The sequence below is a fragment of the Hypanus sabinus genome, chromosome 4 (genome assembly GCF_030144855.1).
Source record: "Hypanus sabinus isolate sHypSab1 chromosome 4, sHypSab1.hap1, whole genome shotgun sequence".
Classification (NCBI taxonomy): domain Eukaryota; kingdom Metazoa; phylum Chordata; class Chondrichthyes; order Myliobatiformes; family Dasyatidae; genus Hypanus; species Hypanus sabinus.
In genome coordinates, this window is record NC_082709.1 from 81,457,975 (window position 1) to 81,480,201 (window position 22,227).

The window sequence follows — 22,227 nt, forward strand, 5'->3', positions numbered from 1 at the left end:
TGTCATCAGCAATCTTGAATGTAGCATTGGAGCTGTGCCTGGCAGATAGTCATAAGTGTAAAGCGAGTAGAGCAGGGGGCTAAGCATGCAGCCTTGTGATGCACCGGTGCTGATGGAGATTGTGGAGGAGATGTTGCCAATCTGAAATGACTGAAATTCAGAATCAGACTCAGGTTTATTATCACTGGCATGTGTCATGAAATTTGTTAACTTAGCAGCAGCAGTTCAACACAATGCATAATATAGAAAAAAATTAAAATAAATAAGTAAATCAATTACAGTATATGTATATTGAATAGATTAAAATTGTGCAAAAACAGAAATAATATATATTTTTAAAATGAGGCAGTGTTCATGGGTTCAATGCCTATTTAGGAATCAGATGGCAGAAGGGAAGAATCCTGAATCGCTGAGTCTCCTGTACCTCCTGCCTGTTGGTAACAGTGAGAAAAGGAAATGCCCTGGATACTAGGGGTTCCTTAATAATGGATGCTGCCTTTCTGAGACATTACTCTTTGAAGATGTTCTGGGTACTTTGTAGGCTAGTATCCAAGATGGAGCCGACTAGATTTATGACCCTCTGCAGCTTCTTTCGGTCCTGTGCATTTGCCCCCCCTCCTCCCCGCTCCCCATACCAGGCAGTGATGCAGCCTGTCAGAAAGCTCTCCATGGCACATCTATAAGAGTTTTTGAGTGTATTTGTTGACATACCAAATCTCTTCAAACTCCAAATGAAGTATAGTTGCTGTCTTGTTTTCTTTATAGCTGTATTGATATGTTGGGACCAGGTCAGGTCCTCAGAAATTTTGAAGCCCAGGAACTTGAAACTGCTCACTCTCTCCACTTCTTATCTCTCTATGTGTTCCTTGGTTTTACCTTTCCTGAAGTCCACTACCAGCTCTTTGGTCTTACTGATGTTGAGTGCAAGTTTGTTGCTGCGACACCACTCAGCTGCTTGGTATATCTATATCTCGCTCCTGTACGCCCTCTCATCTCATCTGAGATTCTACCAACAATTGTGTCATCAGCAAATTCATAGATGATATTTGAGCTATGCCTAGCCACACAGTCATGGGTATACAGAAAGTAGAGCCATGGGTTAAGCACACACCCCTGAGGTGCACCAGTGTTGATCGTCAGCGAGGTGGAGATATTATCACCAATCTTCAGAGATTATGGTCTTCTGGTTAGGAAGTCGAGGATCCAATTGCAGAGGGAGGTACAGAGGCCCTGGTTCTGTAACTTATCAAACAACACACACAAAATGCTGGTGGAACACAGCAGGCCAGGCAGCATCTAACTTATCACTTACTACTTATTACTTGCTCTGTAACTTATTAATCAGGATTGTGGGAATGATGGTGTTAAATGCTGAGCTGAAGTCAATGAACAGCAAATTGAGGATCCAATTGCACAAGGTATTGAGGCCAAGCTCTTGGAGCTTATTGATTAGCTTTGAGGGGATTTTAATATTGAATACTGAGCCATGGTCAATAAAAAGCATCCTGAAATGTGCATCTTTGCTGTCCAGATAGTCCAGGGTTGAGTGAACAGCCAGTGAGATGGCACCTGCTGTGTATATGTTGATCTGCTAGGCAAATTGGAGCAGATCCAAGTCGCTTCTCGGGCAGGATGTGATGCGTTTCATCACCAACCTCAAGTCATTGAGGCAGGTCACCATGTTCTTTTTAGGCACCGGTATAATTGAAGCCTGCTTGACGCAGGTGGGTACCTCATGCTGCTAAAAGATCTCAGTGAACACTCCATCCTGTTGATCGGCACAGGTCTTTAGTACTTCCCCAGGTACCCCATCTGGGCCGGATGCTTTTCATGGGTTCACCCAAAGTACACTGCAGACGCTGTGGTCAAATCAACACGTACAAACAAGCTGGATGAACTCAGCAGGTCGGGCAGCGTCCATTGACTGCTCACTTCATGGGTTCACCCTTCTGAAGGCTGCTCACAATTCCACCTCAGAGACTGAAATCACTCGATTATCAGGGGCTGTCGGAGTTCATGATTTGATGGTCAATGCAAGCATACAAGCCATTGGAAGTGAAGCCCTATTGTCACCTATGTCGCTTGATTTAACTTTATGAGGTGATAGCATTCAAGCCCTGCCACAAATATCGAGCATCCTTTATTGATTCAAGTTTAGTCTGGAATTGCCACTTTGCTGTGATCTGTACCTGAACCTCTTGTAACTTTCTTGGTCACCAGACTTGAATGCCTCTGTCCTGGTCCTCAGCAGATTGTGGAACTCATGGTTCATCCTTGGTTTCTGATGGCGGAAGACTTTTAAGGATTTTGTGGGGACATGCCCGTCCACTACTGTCTTAATTAAGTCCACGATAACTATCGTGTATTCATTCAGATGCACACTTGAACTCGGCCCCGTCCACTGACTCAAAGCAATTCTATAGCTGCTTCTCCACCTCTTGTGACCATCTCTTTGCTTTAATCTCTGGAGTCTTTGCTCTTTAGCCTCTGCCTGTATGCAGGTAGGATGGGTAGTTTTGCAGTGTTCTCTGTAAACTCTAGAAACGGTTGTGTGTGAAAATCCCAGGAGATCAGCAGTTTCTGAGATACTCAAACCATCCTGTCTGGTACCTACAATTAAAGTACCTTAGATCATATTTCTGCCCCATTCTGAGTTTGGTTTGATCAATAACTAAACTTCTTTACCATGTCTGCATGCTCTTATGCATTGAATTGCAGCCACATGATTGACTGACTAGATATTTGCATTAATAAGCAAATGTACCTAAGTGGCTACTGAGTGTAGAACAATTCAGTCCAACTGTGGGCAAATGAAATTAGTGTAGTTGAGGCAAATATGTCAGCAGAGAAGTTGCAGACTGAGTGTTCTTCCTGTTTATGTGCTGGATGTCTCAATGATTTAGAAATATTAAGGTATTTAAATATAACTCTCAGGCTCGCCCAGCTCATGTTCGTTTAGGGTAGTGGTCACCAACCTTTTTAAGCCCAAGATCCCCTCCCTCGGTCTTAGTGAAAGGGGAGAGCGACTAGTTACACGCTTGCGCACTGGGGCAGAAAAGACCGGAAGTAAAACCCCGCAACCGGTAAGTAGAAATAATGTATAAACACAAGGGTTACCCACCCTTTTTGGCACCGCAGACCTGTTTAATATTGACAATATTCTTGCGGTCTGGCCGACGGGGAGTGGGGGGGGAGTTGGTGTTAAACACGACCGGAATACACCAATGCAGGTTCCTTATGTCCAGTCTATTCCGCAATTTTTTTTGCGGCTCTGGGCACTTAGTTTCTGTCCCACTTGCTCATGTTTTTTCCGCTGAAAGTTCTCAACGCATTTGTCTTTAAGTGTGGGGTGCTTGGACTCAGGGTACCAAAGCCATTTTGAGGGCTTCATTGCCTCGGACAGCCTCCCGGCCCGAATTGCAGCCTCCACCCGCCTGCCGCCAGATGCCTTGGCCAGGTGCGGCTGTCGCGGTTGGGGTGAGAGGACAAGATCATGGCCGGAGAGGTCCCCGTGCCGGAGCCGCAGCGGTTGCAGTCCGGACAGAGTGACCGACTGAGCGAAGAGAGTGACAGGCCCCCCCCCACCCCCCCTGTAGGATCTATCGACTGACAAAAGTTTGTTTTAGTGGATCACAGCAAGGTAGCTGCTCTGATATTTATGAAACCTTGAGCCTGAATTAGATCGTCTGCGAATATTTTAGCACCGGCTTCCCCACTTCCCCACGAACTTTCGGTGTGGTGAACAGGTTTAGAGGCAGCGCCCATCTGTCCGCGCTCTGGGCCCGTAGCAACGGCACTTCCTGCCAGCCACCCGAGGCGAACACTGGCACGAGGGTATCACGGCGTTTAGACGACTGATGACCTTGCATGGATTCAAGTTCAACAGTGGGCATGACGGGGAATGAGGAAAAGTGCAACTGACTCATATTGTTTCCTTGCAGCCCGATGGTTGGGGACCAGTGAAGTACACTGCATAGTGCGGGGGAGCTACACGCATGCGCACTGGGCAGAAAGAGCGGAAGTAAAACCCCGCAACCGGGAAACAATCTCTCAACAGTATTTGAGTATTTATTTTTCAATTTTTTTTCGGGATCTACTGGGAAAGTCTCAAAGATCGACCAGTCGATCGCGATCGACGGGTTGGCGACCACTTGTCTAGGGAAATCAGCCTTCGGCCCCGCCAAACTGGGTAATCACATTTATGTGAATGCTGTGTAACGTACCCCCAGTTACAAATCCACAAAACAAAATATCAGATAGTGCACCATATGCAGTTAAATCATAGACTTTATGAATCTTAATCTGAATATAGGGTTAGTAATGAAAATAAACAAAACAAATAAAAAGGCCCAAGTCAAAGTCAAAAGTTCCAGTTCGAGCTCACTCAGAAGTTATCCTTTCACCATCGATCTCCTCCGAATGTCGCCGACCTTCAGACCCTCAGATTCCAGTCCACTCCGTCCAGTGCTCTACCGGCTCTCTCCACACGCATCTCTCCTCGACAAAAGACCACGAAGAACCAGCTCCCAGGCAGACAAGAAAGAACAACATGTTCTCATTGGCTAACCCCTGCATACCAAACCCCGTTATCTCCTAGCCATACCGCAAACATTGGTGCTACAGAGAAGCCATTACATTAGCAATGAACATTACAGAGAAGCCACTGCAGAAAGGGTCAACTTTGTTTGCCATATACAGGTACACATCTGAGGAAATTGCTGTTGTGTGTTGGCATGACATGCAACAAAAATCAACAACATATAACAATGATAAAGAATAAAGAATTATATAAAAATAAATTAGATGATAAAGTATGGATATGGAATAAAATGCATGAATGCCAGCTGCTGGTGTCTAAATGGCTAAAGATTTAAAGAGAGATTTAAAGATTAGCTTTATTTGTCACACATACATTGAATCATCAAACCATCACTGAAATGCATCATACCAACACGTTCCTAGGATGTGCTGGGGCAGTCCACAAGTGTTGCCATACGTCCGGTGTCAAAATAGCACTCCACAGCACGTTAATTGTTACGTACATCTTTAGCATGTGGGAGGAATCTGGAGCACGGGAAAATTCACGCAGTCATGGGGAGACTGTACAAAGTCCTTACAGACGGTGAAGTGAACCCAGGTCACTGGCACTGTAAAGTATTACGGTACCAACAAAAGTACTGTGCAGCCCTGCTACTGTGTCTTTTCTAATTGATAATAACTGCAACAACTAAAAACATAAATACAAGGGGTTCTGTAGATGTTGGCAATCCAGAGCAGTGCACATAAAATGGTGGAGGAACTCAGCAGGTCAGGCAGCATCTACAGAAATGAATAAACAGTCGACGTTTTGGGCCAAGGCCCTTCATCGGGATGGAAGCATACAACTTTTTAGCATGTCTAAAGGACATCAGGATTTAATGGAACATTTCCATGGTGATAAAATCAAGCACTCACACTGGAGAAAGCCCAGCTCCTCAGTTCCTTTCCTTAAGCTGCAAGGCTGATCAACACCTCAACCCCTCCATGCACCCCCACCACCACTATCATTTCCTGCCTGTCACCTTAGGTACAGACACACTTGTGCCTACTCTCACTTTATGTTCATACCATCAATCCCTTTTTATATTATCTTGTGTATTTACACATTGTGTTTTTTATTACTACGCTCTTTATCTTACTGTGTTTTTGCTTGCTGCCTTGGATCCAGAGTAACATGATTCTGTTCTCCTTTGAACTTGCGTATTGGAAATGACATTAAACAAACTGGAATCAAAGGCTCACTTGTTATCAAAACATCATCCATACACAACTCATATGTGTCTTCTCTAGGTAGCCACAAAACAAGAAGGAACATGAAAGTCAATTCAGAGAAAAACATCAAACCACCCTCCACACAAAAAAGAATGGTATCCCAATCATCAGCCTCCAAGCCCTCCTTGAATCTCGAATGTAATTGGCACTGAGCCACAGCCTATAACTCCATTGTAATTAGTGAGTAATGTTCAACCTGAGATCAGAGTGCTCCTGCTATAGCACATAAAAATGTTGCCTTAGCTTGGGAGTCTCTGCAATTCTACATGTGGAATTGAATCACCTTAATCAAAAGCATCTTGTTCCTTGCATTTTTACCCCAAACGTTTATAATGGAACACTAGGGGCGGTTAACATAATGCTTTTGCAGTGCCAGCGACCTAGGTACAACTCCCACTGCAAGGATTCCTCCCACAGTCCAAAGATGTATGTGTTTGAGTTGGTAAGGAGTGGGTATGCCTTGCATCAGAAGCATAGTGACACTTGCCGCTGAGCTGTATTAGTTGTTAACACAAATGACGCATTTCACTGTATGTAGCAAAGCACAAGCAACTAATGAAGCAAATCTTTCGTCTTTAGTAGCTAACACAACACTATAATAACGCCAGTGACCTGGGTTCAATTCTTGCTGCTTCCTGTAAGGAGCTTGCATGTCCTCCCTGTGGCTACATGGGTTTCCTCTGGGTTTTCCTTTCCTCCATATTCCAAAATGTGCAGGTTCTGAGGTCAGTTGGTCACATCGGCGTGACTGGGGTGCCGTGGGCTCGGTGGGCCAGAAGAGCCTGCTACTTTGCTGTTCTTTGTCGAGGGAGCCTTTTCAAGATGTTGATTTTAGTGGTTTATTATTAGGATTTATTAGTCATCTCAAGCTGCTTTTGGGAAAGTGATGGATGGAAAGTCATCGCCTTCTGAGGAAGGTGGTCCAAAAGTTGGGAGCGTGGGTGGGTTGGAGGAGATCTGGGGCTTGGGTCAAGTACTATCGACAGAATATCTCCTTGTTAGGATGGTATTGAGACTTGGATGGGAATATCTAAGTAGTGGCATACCTACGTGAATGAAGCCTCGTGTATGTTTTCCCTGTGTTTAACCATCCTGGTGGTGAGGTCACATTCTGAGAGGTGCTACAGAATGGTGAGTAACTTCCATTCATTTTGTCAGGTGGGCCACACCGCTGCCAGTTTGTGCTTATGGGTGAGAAAATGTTTGCTTTAGGTAGGTTGAGATCGACCAAGGCACTCTAGCTGGTGTGGGAGTGTTTGATTGAGGTGCTGACGTACTCTAGCTGCTGTGGGAGTTTTTGATAGGAAAGTGTAGAGGAAGGTTTATACTCAAAGTTCAAATTAAAATTATTATTGAGTACATATATGCCAGCATATACTACCTTGAAATTCATTTTTGTGCAGGCATTAACAGTAGAACATGAGAGTCAATGAAGAACTACACACAAACAAAAACTGACAATCAACCGATGTGCAAAAGAAGCCATATTGTGCAAATAAAAAGAATAATAATACAAAACACTTAGAACATGAGTTGCAGAGTCATTGATAGTTAGTCTGTAGGTTGTGGAATCAGTTCATTGTTGAGGTGAGTGAAGTTATCCATGTTGATTCAGGAGCCTGATGGGTGAGGGGTAATGACTGTTCTTGAACCTGGTGGTATGAATGCTGAGGTTTCTGTGTATCTCCTATTTCCTCCTACATTCCAAAGACATAAGTCTTATGGTTAGTAAGCTGAGGGAAAGCTATATTGATGCAAAAACTGTGGCAACTCTTGCCGACTGGCTACCCTCGCTGATGTGATTTGACACAAATAATACATTTCACCTATATTTCCTGATGAAGGGTTTCGGCCCGAAACGTCATCACTACCTCCTCCCATAGATGCTGTCTGGCCTGCTGAGTTCTGCCAGCATTTTGTGTTTTTCACCTATGTTATGTTGTGCATATGACAAAAATAAAGCCAATCGGTTTTTTTTTATCTAACCCACCTGTTTTGAGAGTGTTTGGAGTGGTTCTGAGAGTTGCTGGAAGCAGAAGGCTTTGCCACTTTAAGAGCTACTAGATGGTAACTGTTTCGGTCCCATTAAGGGCATGTGATGCTGAATTGATGTGTGTTTGTCTGTCGGCAGCACAATGCAATCTCCAGCTTTTAAAGTGGTCTCATCTTACATCACTCAGAGCAGAAAAATGCTTTCTGATGATAATTAAATCCTGTGTTCTTGGGAGAGAGCCTGTTCAGATGAAACCTAAAGAGCTACCTCGGGGCTTTTCCGTGTAATCGAACATCACTCCCTTTGTTAGAGAGGCCAGCTGTTTGGCTTTAATGTCTGTGATTCAGGAAACATGAAAGAGAGCCATTCCACCTCTTATTGACCAAGTGCTGAAACCAGAGAATATGACTTGTTCCCCACAGTAGGTAATTGAGGGGGTTGTGCTGAGCCACACTTTCCTGTATTGGCAATGTCTGATATGAAAGGACTGATTGTCAGGAGAGGCATTGCTGGAGTAGTAAACTGACACTTCGCTGCATTGTTAATAGTAGCAAACAAGAAGTGAATGAGTGCCTGACTTGGCTTCTGTTTAGGAACATAGAGATTGCTAGAGTTGATAGGCAAATCTGCTTACACTCAGTGGCCACTTTATTAGGTACCTTCTGGACTATCTAAAGAGACATTCTAAGAAAGTTGACTTTCTTATGTTCTCTTATTAATTTCTAATCCGTGGGCTCTACTCAAAGAATCCCACCCACCCAGATTTCGGGCTGTTTGTCTCACTTCCATTAGTGAGGAGGCTATGTAGCATCCATGCTAGGACCACCAGACTCAAAAAATAGTTACTTTCCCTAAGCAGTAAGTCTGATGAACACTTCCACCCACTAACCCAACTTCCCCCCCCCCCCACCATTACTTTATCATTTCTTGTAGGTCATCTCATGTACAGACACCCCTGTGCCTAATGTCACATTACGGATGTACAATCAATCTGGTATATATGCACGAGAAAATCTGTAGATGTTGGAAATCCACAAAATGATGGGGAACTCAGTAGGTCAGGCAGCGTCTATGGAAAAGAATAAAGAGTCAACATTTGGGGCCGAGACCCTTCTTCAGGACCTGATGCTTGTATGTAAGATGCTGCCTGACCTGCTGAGTTCCTCCAGCATTTTGTGTGAGTTGCTATGTATATAAGCCATCCTATGCATTTATACTTATTGTGCTTCTTTTATTATTGTGTTCTTTATCTTTTTTGAGCTGCATCAGATCCAGAGTAACAATTATTTTTCAGGAGCAGCGCTGTCGACAACGCTTCTCCGGAAAGATGCTGCCTGGCCTGCGGCGTTCCACCAGCATTTTGTGTGTGTTGCTTGAATTTCCAGCGTCTGCAGACTTCCTCGTGTTTAACAATTATTTTGTTCTCCTTTACACCTGTGGACTGGAAATGACATTAAACAAACTTGAGTCTTGAAAGTCAAAGTTGAGTGTTTTGTTATTACCCTACAACCATCAGGCTCCTGAACTGGCATGGATAACTTCACTCACCCCAACTCTGAACTGATTCCACAAACTATGGATTCGCTTTCAGGGACCCTACAATTTTCTTTCTCAGTATTATCTGTATATTTATTTACGCAAATTGTCTTTTGCACCTTTTTTTAGTCTTTATACATATTTTTTCAAAAATTCTATTGTATTCCTTTATTTTCCTATAAATGCCTAGAAAAATTGAATGTTAAGGTAGTATATTATGACGTATATGTACTTTGGCAATAAGCTAACTGTGACTCTGAGTAACGTTATATGCATAAGTACGTGTATGCACAGATGCAATGAAAAACTTACATGCAGGCATATAGCATCATGTAAAGATTAAAGATTATCTTTATTGCTCACATGTATCTCTTGTACCTAATAAAGTGGCCAGTGAGTGTATGTTCATGGTCCTCTGCTGCTGTAGCTCATCCACTTGTAAGTTCAATGTGTTGTGTATTCGGAGATGTTGCAATGCATGATTATTTGAGTTACTGTCGCCTTCCTGTCAGCTTGAACCAGTCTGTCCATTCTCCTCTCACCTCTCTCATTAATAAGGTGTTTTTGCCCACAGAATTGCCACTCACTGGATGTTTTTTGTTTGTTGCACCATTCCCTGTAAACTCTAGAGACTGCTGTGTATGAAAATCCCAGGAGATCAACAGTTTTTGAGAGGCATAACCCACCCTGTTGCACCCACCATCATTTAATGGTCAAAATCACTTAGATCATATTTCTTCCCCATTCAAATATTTGGTCTGAGCAACAACTGAACCTCTTGATCATGACCAGGTGCAAAGGAACTTGGGAGTCCTTGTGCGAGATTCCCCAGAATTTAACTTGTAGGTTGAATCAGTTGTGAGGAAGGCAAGTGCAATGTCATTCATTTCAAGAGGACTAGAATATAACATCAAGAATGTAATTCTGAGGCTTTATAAGACATTAGTCAGACCGAACGGAGTATTTTGAGGCATTTTGGGTCCCTTCTCTACGAAAAGATGTGCTGGCATTGGAGAAGGTCCAGAGGAGGTTCACAAGAATAATCCCAGGAATTAAAGGATTATTGTATGAGGAGTGTCTGTTGGCTTTGGACCTATACTTGCTGGAGTTTTGAGGAATGAGAGAGGAGACTCTCTCTGAAACCTAATGAATATTGAAAGCCTAGATAGAGTGGATGTGAGGAGCATGCTTCCTATAGCAGGAGAGTCTAAGACCAGAGGGCACTGTCTCAGAATAGAGGGATGTCCATTTAGGACAGAGATGAGGAGGAATTTCTTTAGCAAGACAGTGGTGAAACTGTGGACTCAATTGTCACAGACAGCTGTGGAGGCAAAGTCATTAAGTATATTTAAAACAGAAGCTGATAAGTTCTTGATTAGTCGTGGTGTCAAAGGTTACAAGGAGAAAGCAAGAGATCGGGGTAATAAATCAGCCATGATGGAATGGCCAAGCCAAATAGCCTATTCTTGCTCCTATATCTTATGGTCTTATGTCTGCATGCTTTTATGCATTGACTTGCTGCCATGTGATTAACTGATTAGATATTTGCATTAACATGCAGGTCTATAGGTAAACCTAATAAATTAATCACTGAGTATGGTTCTGCTACTATCTAATCATAGATAATCCAGTAATGGTTGATAACATGCTCAATCTGTATTGTACTTGGTGGTTTGTGCTGAGAATATTTGCCAAGTGAAAGAAACTTGAATAAGACCACCAGACATAGGAGCCAAATTAGGCCATTTGGTTCATTGAGTCTGCTCTGCCACTTGATCATGGCTAGTTGTTCCTAATGACGCTACTTGAGTTTTCCTAGGTGTACGAACAAATTGGTGACAGTCTGGTGTTAGATATAGTGTATATGGATTTTAGTAAGGCATTTGACAAGGTTCCCCGTGGGTAGACTTGTTCAAAAAGCCATGAGCATGGGATCCATGGAGACTTGGTTGTGTGTATTTGGAATTGGTTTGTGCACAGAGAGCAGAGGGTGGTAGTAAATGGAAGTAGTTCTATCTGGGGGTTGGTGAGCAGTGGTGTTCTGCAAGGATCTGTTCAGGGAACACTGACCTTTGTGATTTTTATAAATAACGGATGAGGAAGTGGAGGATGGGTTAGTAAGTTTGCAGATGACAGGAATTTGCAGGTGGTATTGTGGATAGTGTAGAGGGTTGTAATAGGATTCAACGGTGCATTGATTGGATGCAGAGCTGGGTGGAGAAGTGGCAGATATTCAATCGAGAAAAACTGTGAAGTGATTCACTTTGAAAGGTTAAATTGGAAGGTGGAGTACAAGGTTAGTAGCGGGGTTCTTGAGTGTGGAGGAACAGAGGGATCTCAGGTACCTCAAAGTTGGTGCGCAAGTTGATAGGTTGTTAAGATGGCTTTTGGTGTGTTGGCCTTCATTAATCAGGAGACTGAATTCAAGAGCCATGAGTAATGTTGCACCTTTATAAAACTCTGGTTAGACCATATATGGAATATTGTGTTCAGTTCTGGTTGCCTCATTATAGGAAGGATGTGGAAGCTTTAGAGGGGGTGTGGAGGAGATTTACCAAAATGCTGCCTGGCTTAAAGAACGTGCCATATGAGGAAAGGCTGAGCGAGTTGAGAATTTTCTCTTTGGAGTGATGGAGGATGAGTGGTATCTTGATAGTGGGTGGCATGGTTAGTGCAACACTTTACAATGCCAACCGTAAGGTCAGGGTTTGATTTCCATTACTGTCTGTAAGGAGATTTTACATTCTTCCCATGACCATGTGGACTTCCTCTGGGTGTTCCAGTTTCCTCCCGTATTCCAAAAGGATGTACGGTCAGGGCTAGTGAGTTGTGGACATACTAGGCTGACACTGCTCTGCCTAGTACAATCCTCACTCATTTGATATGACACAATGCAACACATTTTGTTGTATGCTTCAGTATAACAAGTGACAAATCAGAATCAGGTTTAATATCACTGGCATATGTTGTGACTATTTTTGTTTTGTGGCAAAAAAGCTGTAAATTACAGTGAGAAATATAAATACAGAAAAATTAAATTAGATAAGTAGTGCAAAAGAGAGGATAAACTACTGAGGTAGTGTTCATACACTCATTGCCCGTTCAGGTATCTGATGGCAGAAGGGAAGAAGCTGTTCCTAAAATGTTGAGTGTGTGTCTTCAGGCTCCTGTACCTCCTCCTTGATGGTAGCAATGAGAAGATGGTATCTTCCTCAGAAACCTCTATAAGATTGATTAGACATGGTCTACCATGTACAAAGCCATATTGACTATCTCTAATCAGTCCCTGCCTATCAAAACACAACCAGTGTATGTCCAGTCTCTTAGAACGCCTACCATAACTTGCCTATTACTGATGCCAGGCTCACTAGCCTATAATTTCCTCTTATGCTTTAGTATTAGCCATTTCCAGCCTTATGACATGTGACAAATAGAGCTAATCTTTAATCTTCATCTACTCAAGATGAAGGATGTGAGTGATCTTTTAGCAGTGTTTTCCCTGATGTGAATGGTAACTGGTTGAGAATGCTATCTTGATTTCCACTCATTATAGCCATTATAATGACTTTAGGTTTTATTTATATAATTGTTTCATGCTGTTGCTTTTTCTTGGTTTGCAGCTGCAACCATTCTGATAACTGAATGGAGAACGAAGTACAGGAGAGAAATGAACACCAGGGACAACGAGGCAAAGTCTAAGGCCGTTGACTCCTTGCTCAACTTTGAAACGGTAATGTTGATTTCCTGAGGTCATTACACTTCTCACATCAGCTGAAAGAATGGAGCAACTCATGCAGCATGTTGGAGGAACACAGCATGTCAGGCAGCATCTACAGAGAGGAATAAACAGTTGATGTTTCAAGTTGAGGCCCTGGTTCAGAACAGGAAAGGAAGGGGATGAGACCAGAATCAGAATTAGTTTTATTATTACTAACATATGTTTTGAATTTCAATGTTTTGTGACAGTAGTACAGTGCCATACATAAAATGTACTATAACATAATTTTTAAAAAAAAATTAAATTAATTAAACCAAGGCTTAGACCCAGGGGGAAGGGGGGGTATGCCTGGCAAACAGCCAGACCCACCCACCTTTCCCCTCATTTGGTCTCGCCTATCATCCAGATATAATTTATATATTATAATATTATAAATTATAAATAATTTATATATTTATATATTAACTATATAATTAATTTATACTCCATCCCCCCCCACCACACACACCCATTGTCCCAACCTTCTTATTCTCTCTTCTTTTCCTTTCCTTCCCAGTCCTCATGAGTGGTCTCAACCTGAAACATCGGCTGTTTACTTCCCTCCATAGATGCTGTGGTCATCCAGCCTTTTGTCTAGGGTTGTATTCATGGGTGACTTTAACTTCCCTAATATTGATTGGCACCTGATCAGTTCCAGTGGTTTAGACGGGGCAGAGTTTGTCAAGTGTGTCCAGGATGGATTCCTGTCACAGTATTTTGACTGGGGGAATGCCATACTAGATCCAGCATTAGGTAACGGACCGGGTCAGGTCACAGATCTCTCAGTGGGGTGAGCATCTGGGGGACAGTGATCACTGCTCCTTGGCCTTTAGCATTATCTTTGAAAAGGATAGAATCAGAGAGGACAGGAACATTTTTAATTGGGGAAGGGCAAATTATGAGGCTATAAGGCTAGAACTTGCAGATGTGAATTGGGATGATGTTTTTGCAGGGAAATGTACTATGGACATGTGGTCGATGTTTAGGGATCTCTTGCAGGATGTTAGGGATAAATTTGTCCAGGTGAGGAAGATAAAGAATGGTAGGGTGAAGGAACCATGGGTGACAAGTGAGGTGGAGTGTCTAGTCAGGTGGAAGAAGGCAGCATACGTTAGGTATAGGAAGCAAAGATCAGATGAGTCTATTGAGGAATATAGGGTAGCAAGAAAAGAGCTTAAGAAGGGACTGAGGAGAGCAAGAAGGGGGCATGAGAAGGCCTTGGTGAGTAGGGTAAAGGAAAACTCCAAGGCATTCTTCAATTATGTGAAGAACAAAAGGTTGACAGGAGTGAAGGTAGGATCGGTTAGAGATAAGGGTGGGAAGATGTGCCTGTGGAAGTGAGCGAGGTCCTCAATGAATACTTCTCTTCAGTATTCACCAATGAGAGGGAACCTGATGACGGTGAGGACAATATGAGTGAGGTTGATGTTCTGGAGCATGTTGATATTAAGGGAGAGGAGGTTTTGGAGTTGTTAAAATACATTAGAATGGATAAGTCCCCAGGGCCTGATGGAATATTCCCCAGGCTGCTCCATGAGGCAAGGGAAGAGATTGCTGAGCCTCTGGCTAGGATCTTTATGTCCTCGTTGTCCACGGGAATGGTACCGGAGGGTTGGAAGGAGGCGAATGTTGTCTCCTCGTTCAAAAAAGGTAGTAGGGTTAATCTGGATAATTATAGACCAGTGAGCCTTATGTCTGTGGTGGGAAAGCTGTTGGAAAAGATTCTTAGAGATAGAATCTATGGGCATTTAGAGAATCATGGTCTGATGAGGGACAGTCAACATGGCTTTGTGAAGGGCAGATCGTGTCTAACAAGTTTGGTAGAGTTCTTTGAGGAGGTGACCAGGCATATAGATGAGGGTAGTGCAGTGGATGTGATCTACATGGATTTTAGTACGGCATTTGACAAGGTTCCACATGGTAGGCTTAGTCAGAAAGTCAGAAGACATGGGATCCAGGGAAGTTTAGCCAGGTGGATTCAGAATTGGCTTGCCTGCAGAACGCAGAGGGTCATGGTGGAGGGACTACATTTGGATTGGAAGGTTGTGACTAGTGATGTCCCACAAGGATCTGTTTTGGGACCTCTACTTTTTGTGATTTTTATTAACAACCTGGATGTTGGGGTAGAAGGGTGGCTTGGCAAGTTTGCAGAAGACACAAAGGTTGGTGGTGTTGTGGATAGTGTAGAGGATTGTCAAAGATTGCAGAGAGACATTGATAGGATGCAGAAGTGGGCTGAGAAGTGGCAGATGGAGTTCAGCCCAGATAAGTGTGAGGTGGTACACTTTGGAAGGACAAACTCCATGGCAGAGTACACAGTAAATGGCAGGATTCTTGGGAGTGTGGAGGAGCAGAGGGATCTGGGGGGTACATGTCCACAGATCCCTGAAAGTTGCCTCACAGGTAGATAGAGTAGTTAAGAAAGCTTATGGGGTGTTAGCTTTCATAAGTCAAGGGATAGAGTTTAAAAGTCGCGATGTAATGATGCAGCTCTATAAAACTCTGGTTAGGCCACACTTGGAGTACTGTGTCCAGTTCTGATCGCCTCACTATAGGAAGGATGTGGAAGCACTGGAAAGGGTACAGAAGAGATTTACCGGGGTGCTGCATGGTTTAGAGAGTATGCATTATGATCAGAGATTAAGGGAGCTAGGGCTTTACTCTCTGGAGAAAAAGAGGATGAGGGGAGACATGATAGAGGTGTACAAGATATTAAGAGGAATAGAGAGAGTGGATAGCCAGCGCCTCTTCCCCAGGGCACCACTGCTCAGTACAAGAGGACTTGGCTTTAAGGTAAGGGGTGGGAAGTTCAAGGGGGATATTAGAGGAAGGTTTTTTACTCAGAGGGTGATTGGTGTGTGGAATGCACTGCCTTAGTCAATGGTGGAGGCAGATACACTAGTGAAGTTTAAGAGACTACTAGACAGGTATATGGAGGAATTTAAGGTGGAGGGTTATATGGGAGGCAGGATTTAAGGGTCAGCACAACATTGTGGGCTGAAGGGCCTGTACTGTGCTGTATTGTTCTTTGTTTGTGTAACTTCAGATTTCCATCATCTGTGGTATCCAATGTGTCTAGGTTGAAGGATTATTCGTGTGCACATAGTGAATGGAGAGATACAAGGTACACAGTTGTTAGCAGGGGTAAAGAGATGGTGTCTTGCTGGAGGTGGTGGGAGGGTAGAGGGGAGATGATATATGATTGCTGAAGAAAAATGCATGAATTGATATGAGATTACTTTCCCACGGGTTTGCTAAGTTTTTTTTTGCTTTGTTGATTTGTGGCCAGTCTGATTGTAACAGTGCTTCAATTTTATGTCTTTCATTAAGAAAAAAATAAAATTAAAATCATATCCATATTTACCCCCCTCAACTTTTACATACCAATGTTCTTCATAGCTAATGAAAGTCAAAATAAGATTTATAATTAAAGTATGAATGCATTACCATATTATGTGCGTGTTGCTCAGAATAAAAAGATGCATTTAGAATAAAGATGAGGAGAAATTTCTTTTGCCAGAGGGTGGTAAATCTGTGGAATTCTGATAACCAAGTCATTGGGTATATTTAAAATGAAGGTTGATAAGTTCTTGATTAGTAAAAGGCAGGAGAGTGGGATTGAGAGGTAAAATAAATCAGCCACGATGGAATGGTGGAGTGACTTGATGGGCCAAATGGCCTAATTCTGCTCTTAGAAGAACTTTGAAAGTATACATAATATTAGTATGCACAGCAAACTTCTACAACTATACATGTCATAATGACCATGCAGCCTGTTTCTTTGCATGTTAATTGGGCAATAACCATCATCAGAATCAGAATCCTATTTAATCTCACTGATATATCGTGAAATTTGTTGTTTTGTGGCGGCAGTGCAGTGCTCTACATAAGCAACTATAAATTACAATAAGAAACATATATGTATAAAATTAAATTCAATAATTAGTTCATAAAGAGAGCAGAAATAGTGAGGTAGTGTTCATCTGTTGGTTCATTGGTCGTTCAGATATCTGATGGCAGAGGGGGAAAAAAACATTTATTTAGAGTTACAGCGCAAAATAGGCCATCCTGGCCCTTTGAGCTGCACCAGCCCACAATCTCCCCGACAACCCGGATTTAATAACCATCATGACCAATTAACCTACCAAATACGTCTTTGGACTGTGGGCGGAAAGCAGAGGACTTGGCAAAAACCCGCACGTTCCACAGGGAAGGCGTATAGACTCCTTAAAGACAGCACTGAAATTGAACTCCGAACTCCGACAACCCGAGCTGTAATAGCATCGTGCTAAGCTCTATGCTACCATGATGTAGATGAAGCTGTAGCTAAAATGTTGAGTGTGTCTTCAGGCTCTGGTATCTCCTTCTTGATGGTGGCAATGTGAAGAGGGGATTTCCTGGGTGATGGGGTCCATAATGAAAGATACCGCCTCTTTGAGGTGTCACCTTTTGAAGGTGCCCTCAATGGTGGGGAGACTAGTGCCCACAATGGAGCTGGCTGAGTTTCCGATACTTGTAATGAACGACTATTCCATTGCATGTTAATTGGGGCAATAAATGTGAGGTAATTTATAAAACATATCGGGGCAAGAATAGTAGAGAGAAACTTCCCTGTTGGTCAGATAAAGGTAGGGTTCTTTTATGCCCACCATAGATACACGCAATGATCACTTTATTAGGTATAGGATGTATGTTCATGGTCTGCTGCTGTGGGCCATCCACTTAAAGGTTTGACGTGTTGTGCATTCAGAGATGCTCTTCTGCACACCACTGTTGTAATGCATGGTTGTTTAAGTTCTGAGATACTCACACCATCCCATCTGGCACCCACAATCATTCCATGGTTAAAGTCACTTTGATCAAATTTCTTCCCCATTCTGATGTTTGGTTTGAACAACAACTGAATCCCTTGACCACGTCAGCAGGCTTTTATGCATTGAGTTACTGCCACATGATTGAGACGCATTTTGGCCCCATTAAGCCACTGCCCCAATTAGCTGAAGTTTCATGGAAATAGTTAAAAAGTTATTTTTAAAAAAAGGCAAACTACCAAATAACTGATTAACAAATAACGTGTTTAAAAAAAATAGATAACAAATTTGAACACTACCAATACTACCACAGTTTTATAAAGCTGTGTATTAGTTTGTAATGGTTATTGACAGAGGAAATCATCCAGTGTACACTGCCATGTTCTTTTGATTAACTGTAAATAAACAAAATCAGGGTAATTTTATCGGCTAATGTCAGATCTTATCATGGTATCTGAGCAAGGGTCTGAAATTTTTTCAAGTCAAAATAGAAAACAACATCATCAAAAATCACTGCTTTTTGAATCAGCCCAAATGGATAATGTAACACAAGCACACAACTGGTGCTATATAGAAACTGTTCACTCTAAGCACAGCGTAGTGTCTAATGCTAATGGCCACACAAATACACACAGCTGATGTGAGTTAGAAACTGTTCAGCACCAGTCTCCTATCCCAATTGAGCAGCACAGTGTCCCAAATAAACAAAGGGAATCCCGGCTATTTTCTCAATTTGTTTTTGTTCTTTAAGAGTTGTCCCAAGTAAGTGGCTGCTCTGATTAACTGATGGCCCAGTTAGCTGGAATCAACCTATATTAGGAAATTGCTGTGATGTGTTGGTCAGGGCACGACCAGCAACAAAAAGCAACAACGTTCAACAATGGTGCAGTCTAAAGCATTATGGAAAAATAAAGTTAGAAGAACAAATATGGAATCAAATGTGCATAAACACATAGATACCAGCTTGTATTTAAAATGTAATAAAATGTAAGCAGCAATATTAACAGCATTATAGAAAGTCTGCTGTAAATGCAGAAGTCTGTACATGATATGCTGTCTTGAAATGGCCTTATTCTGGGAATTGTTCCATGTCTGAAGAATGGGTGCGATACCACAGTGAGATAAGACAGTGCATGAATCTAATTTTCCTCTTTCTCAGCCTGGACACATACACACTGACATTTTAGAGTGCTGAAATTTATATTAGTAATCACCTGACTGCATTGAATAAATGAGTTTGTATCTTTGTTTACAGCTCAGACTTAAGTAATGCTGCCAAAAGTGCAGGAGGAACTTAGCAGGTCAGGCAGCATTTATGGAAGGGATAAGGAGTTGATGCTTTGGGCCTCCTGTTTGAGCACTAGAAGAGTCTCAGCCTGAACTGTCGATTCTTTATTCCTTTCCATAGATGCTACCTGACCTGAGTTGCTCCAACATTTTGTGTGTGTTGCTCTGCAGATTTACTTGTGTTTCTCAGACGTGCGCTGACTACCGTCCTTTTCCTTCAGGTGAAGTATTACAATGCTGAGCGTTACGAGGTGAATCGTTTCAATGATGCCATACTGAAGTATCAGGTAAGAACACATCAGAGTCATGACAATTCATAAAACAGTTCAGCTTTTCGATTGGATTAACTATGGTTTAATAAAAGTTTGTCAACACTTCCTCATGCATTACCTGCACCAGCCTACCTGCCATACACCACTGTGCAGCACCAAATGGGTGCTGGATTCCCTAACAGACCTCAGGTAACCACTCTACCCTCCTCATCCTCTTCAACAGGGGTACCCCCAGGGCTGTGTGCTGAACCCACTGCTGTACACTCTGCTCACACGTGACTGCAAGGCCAAATACCTGAGCAATTGCATTCACCGATGACACAACAGCAGTGGGTCTCATCAACAACAACGATGAGATGGCCTACAGAGAGAAGGTGGGATAAGGGTTTGGACATTTCAAAGTTCAAATTACATTTATTATCAAAGTACATGTATGGTCACCATATACTCCCCTAAGATTCATTTTCTCAAAGGGATTCACGGCAGATACAAAGAAATACAATAGAATCAATGAAAAACTAGACACACAGAGAAAAAGAAATGTACAGACATACTGTGCAAATACAAAAAGAAAACAATAATAATAAATAAATACATAAATAATATTGAGAACATGGGGAGTAGAGTCCTTGAAAAGGGATCCATAGGTTTGTGAAATCAGCTTAGTGTTGAGGTGAATGAAGTCATCCATGCCTGTTGACTGAACGGTAATAGTTGCTCCTGAACCTAATGGTGTTGGACCCAGGGCCTAAAGCTTAGGTTCCTCACTTAGTTTAAGGCTGAAAAGAAATGATGCTTTTGTTTTAACTTCAAAGGCTAAACACCTTTGTAAATCTCTGCCCCAGATGACTGTTTACAGACATGGAGCGTATTCATCCTTAGAGTGGTTAGATAGTTGTACACTAAAGGAATCGTGGAACATTGACAATAGATGAGCAAGGAACGAGAGCATAGAACATAAAACCATACAGCACAGTACTTTGGGCCCACGATGCTGTGCCAACTTCTTAACCTGCTCCAAGATCAATCTAACCCTTCTTTCCCACGTAACCCAACATTTTCTTTCATTCATGTGACTATCTAAGAGTCTCTTAAATGTCCCTAATATATCTGTCTCTACCACCATCCCTGGCAGGATGTTCTATGCACCTACCAGTTTCCGTACAAGAAACTTACCTCTGACATCCCCTCTATGCATTCCTCCAATCACCTTAAAATCACTGCCACATATTAGCTTTTTCTGCCCCAGGAAAAACGTGCTTGCTGCCCACTCTGTCTATGCCTCTTATCATTTTATGCACCTCTACAAAGTTACTGCTCATCCTCTTCCTCTCCAGAGAGAAAGGATAAAAAGCTAGGTAAGGATATGCCATTGTTTTTGAAAATGAAGGAGCCAGTGTAAAGAGCTGTATTACTCCTATTACTTGTTCTTAAGCCCTCTTTATATCAGTTGTGATTATTGTTGCTGGTTAGTCAGACAGCACAACAGCACAGAAACAGACCCTTTGGCCCATCTAGTCCATTCCAAATTATTATTCTGCCTAGTTCCATTAACCCACACCAGGACCATATCTCTCTATACCGTTCCAATCCCTATACTTAAACAAACTTCTCTTAAATGTTGACATCAAACCCACATCCACCACTTCCACTGGCAGCTCATTCCACACTGGCACCACCCTCTGACTGAAGTTCCCCCTCAATCCTTTCACCTGTAACCTTTGACCTCTAATTCTAGTTTCACCCAACTGCAAATTTCCCATCCTTACTATTTATTACAATGCCTACCAATATTAGAAACCATTTTTAAAAGATCTATTATAACTCTAATCACATACATAAAATAGTGTGATCACTCAGGTTGAGTGTGATGTTCTCCTAGGGAGTTATCTATTGGTAGGTTCTCGGGTGGCTCTACAGGCCAGTCTGGGATCCTCCTATTCTGGGCAAGAGTAAGTGATAGCTGTAGTTAGAGGTCGGGTCTTTTAGTGGTCCAGTCTCTCCTTTCACGGCTGCCACTCGTTCCCATGTATAAACGAGGGAACAGATTTCCTCCAGCTTCATCTATTGAGTACGGTGTCTTCCTAGTTTTAGATGTAATGCTGAATTTCTTCAGGCAGATTTTGATGTTATCTTCAAAGCGATTCCTTTGCCAATTGAAACAGCTTTAATCAAGCAAGGATTGAATTATCTTTCTTATAAAGTACTGTATTTTACTTCAGTGGAACACTAAAGATTTTTAAATGCATTCAGTGACCACTTTTTAGATACTGTCTATGCCTAATAAAGTGGCCACTGAGTGTATGTCTATTTTTTCTTCTGTTGCTGTAGCTCATCCTCTTTATTCATAGAGAACGTGTGGCTATTTGATTCGCTGTTGCCTTTGAGTCAGCTTGAATTAGTCTGGCCATTCTCCTCCGATCTTCATTAGCAAGGCATCTTCATCCACCGAACTTCCACTCACTGGATTTTTTTTTTCTGCACTGTTCTCTGTAAACTTTAGAGACGAGTAATGATATGGAAGATGAATATTAAGAAACTGAGGAAATGGAATGCAATTCTTGCAGGAAGTAGGGTGGGAGGAAATCTAGTAGCTGTTGTGAGACCATGGAAGTCATGGTGGATACGGAAAGCAATCCAAGTGCCAGATTACTCCAGTTGTGACTTTGAGTTTAACACCTATTGTTATGTCTGATTCATTCATTCTTATTGTGGATCTGGAATTGTCATCAGTACTTTTCAATATCTCTTCTATTTAAT

General features: G+C 42.3%; 1 protein-coding gene across 1 annotated transcript in view; it reads left to right on the top strand.

Moving 5' to 3' along the window:
• Positions 1–22,227, top strand: part of abcb6a (ATP-binding cassette, sub-family B (MDR/TAP), member 6a) — a 215,276-nt gene that overhangs the window by 78,159 nt on the left and 114,890 nt on the right. Inside the window, exons 8-9 of the mRNA XM_059967532.1 lie at positions 12,961–13,070; positions 19,417–19,482. Of these exons, the coding sequence (XP_059823515.1) occupies positions 12,961–13,070; positions 19,417–19,482 (176 nt within the window). The remainder of the gene's footprint in view (positions 1–12,960; positions 13,071–19,416; positions 19,483–22,227) is intronic.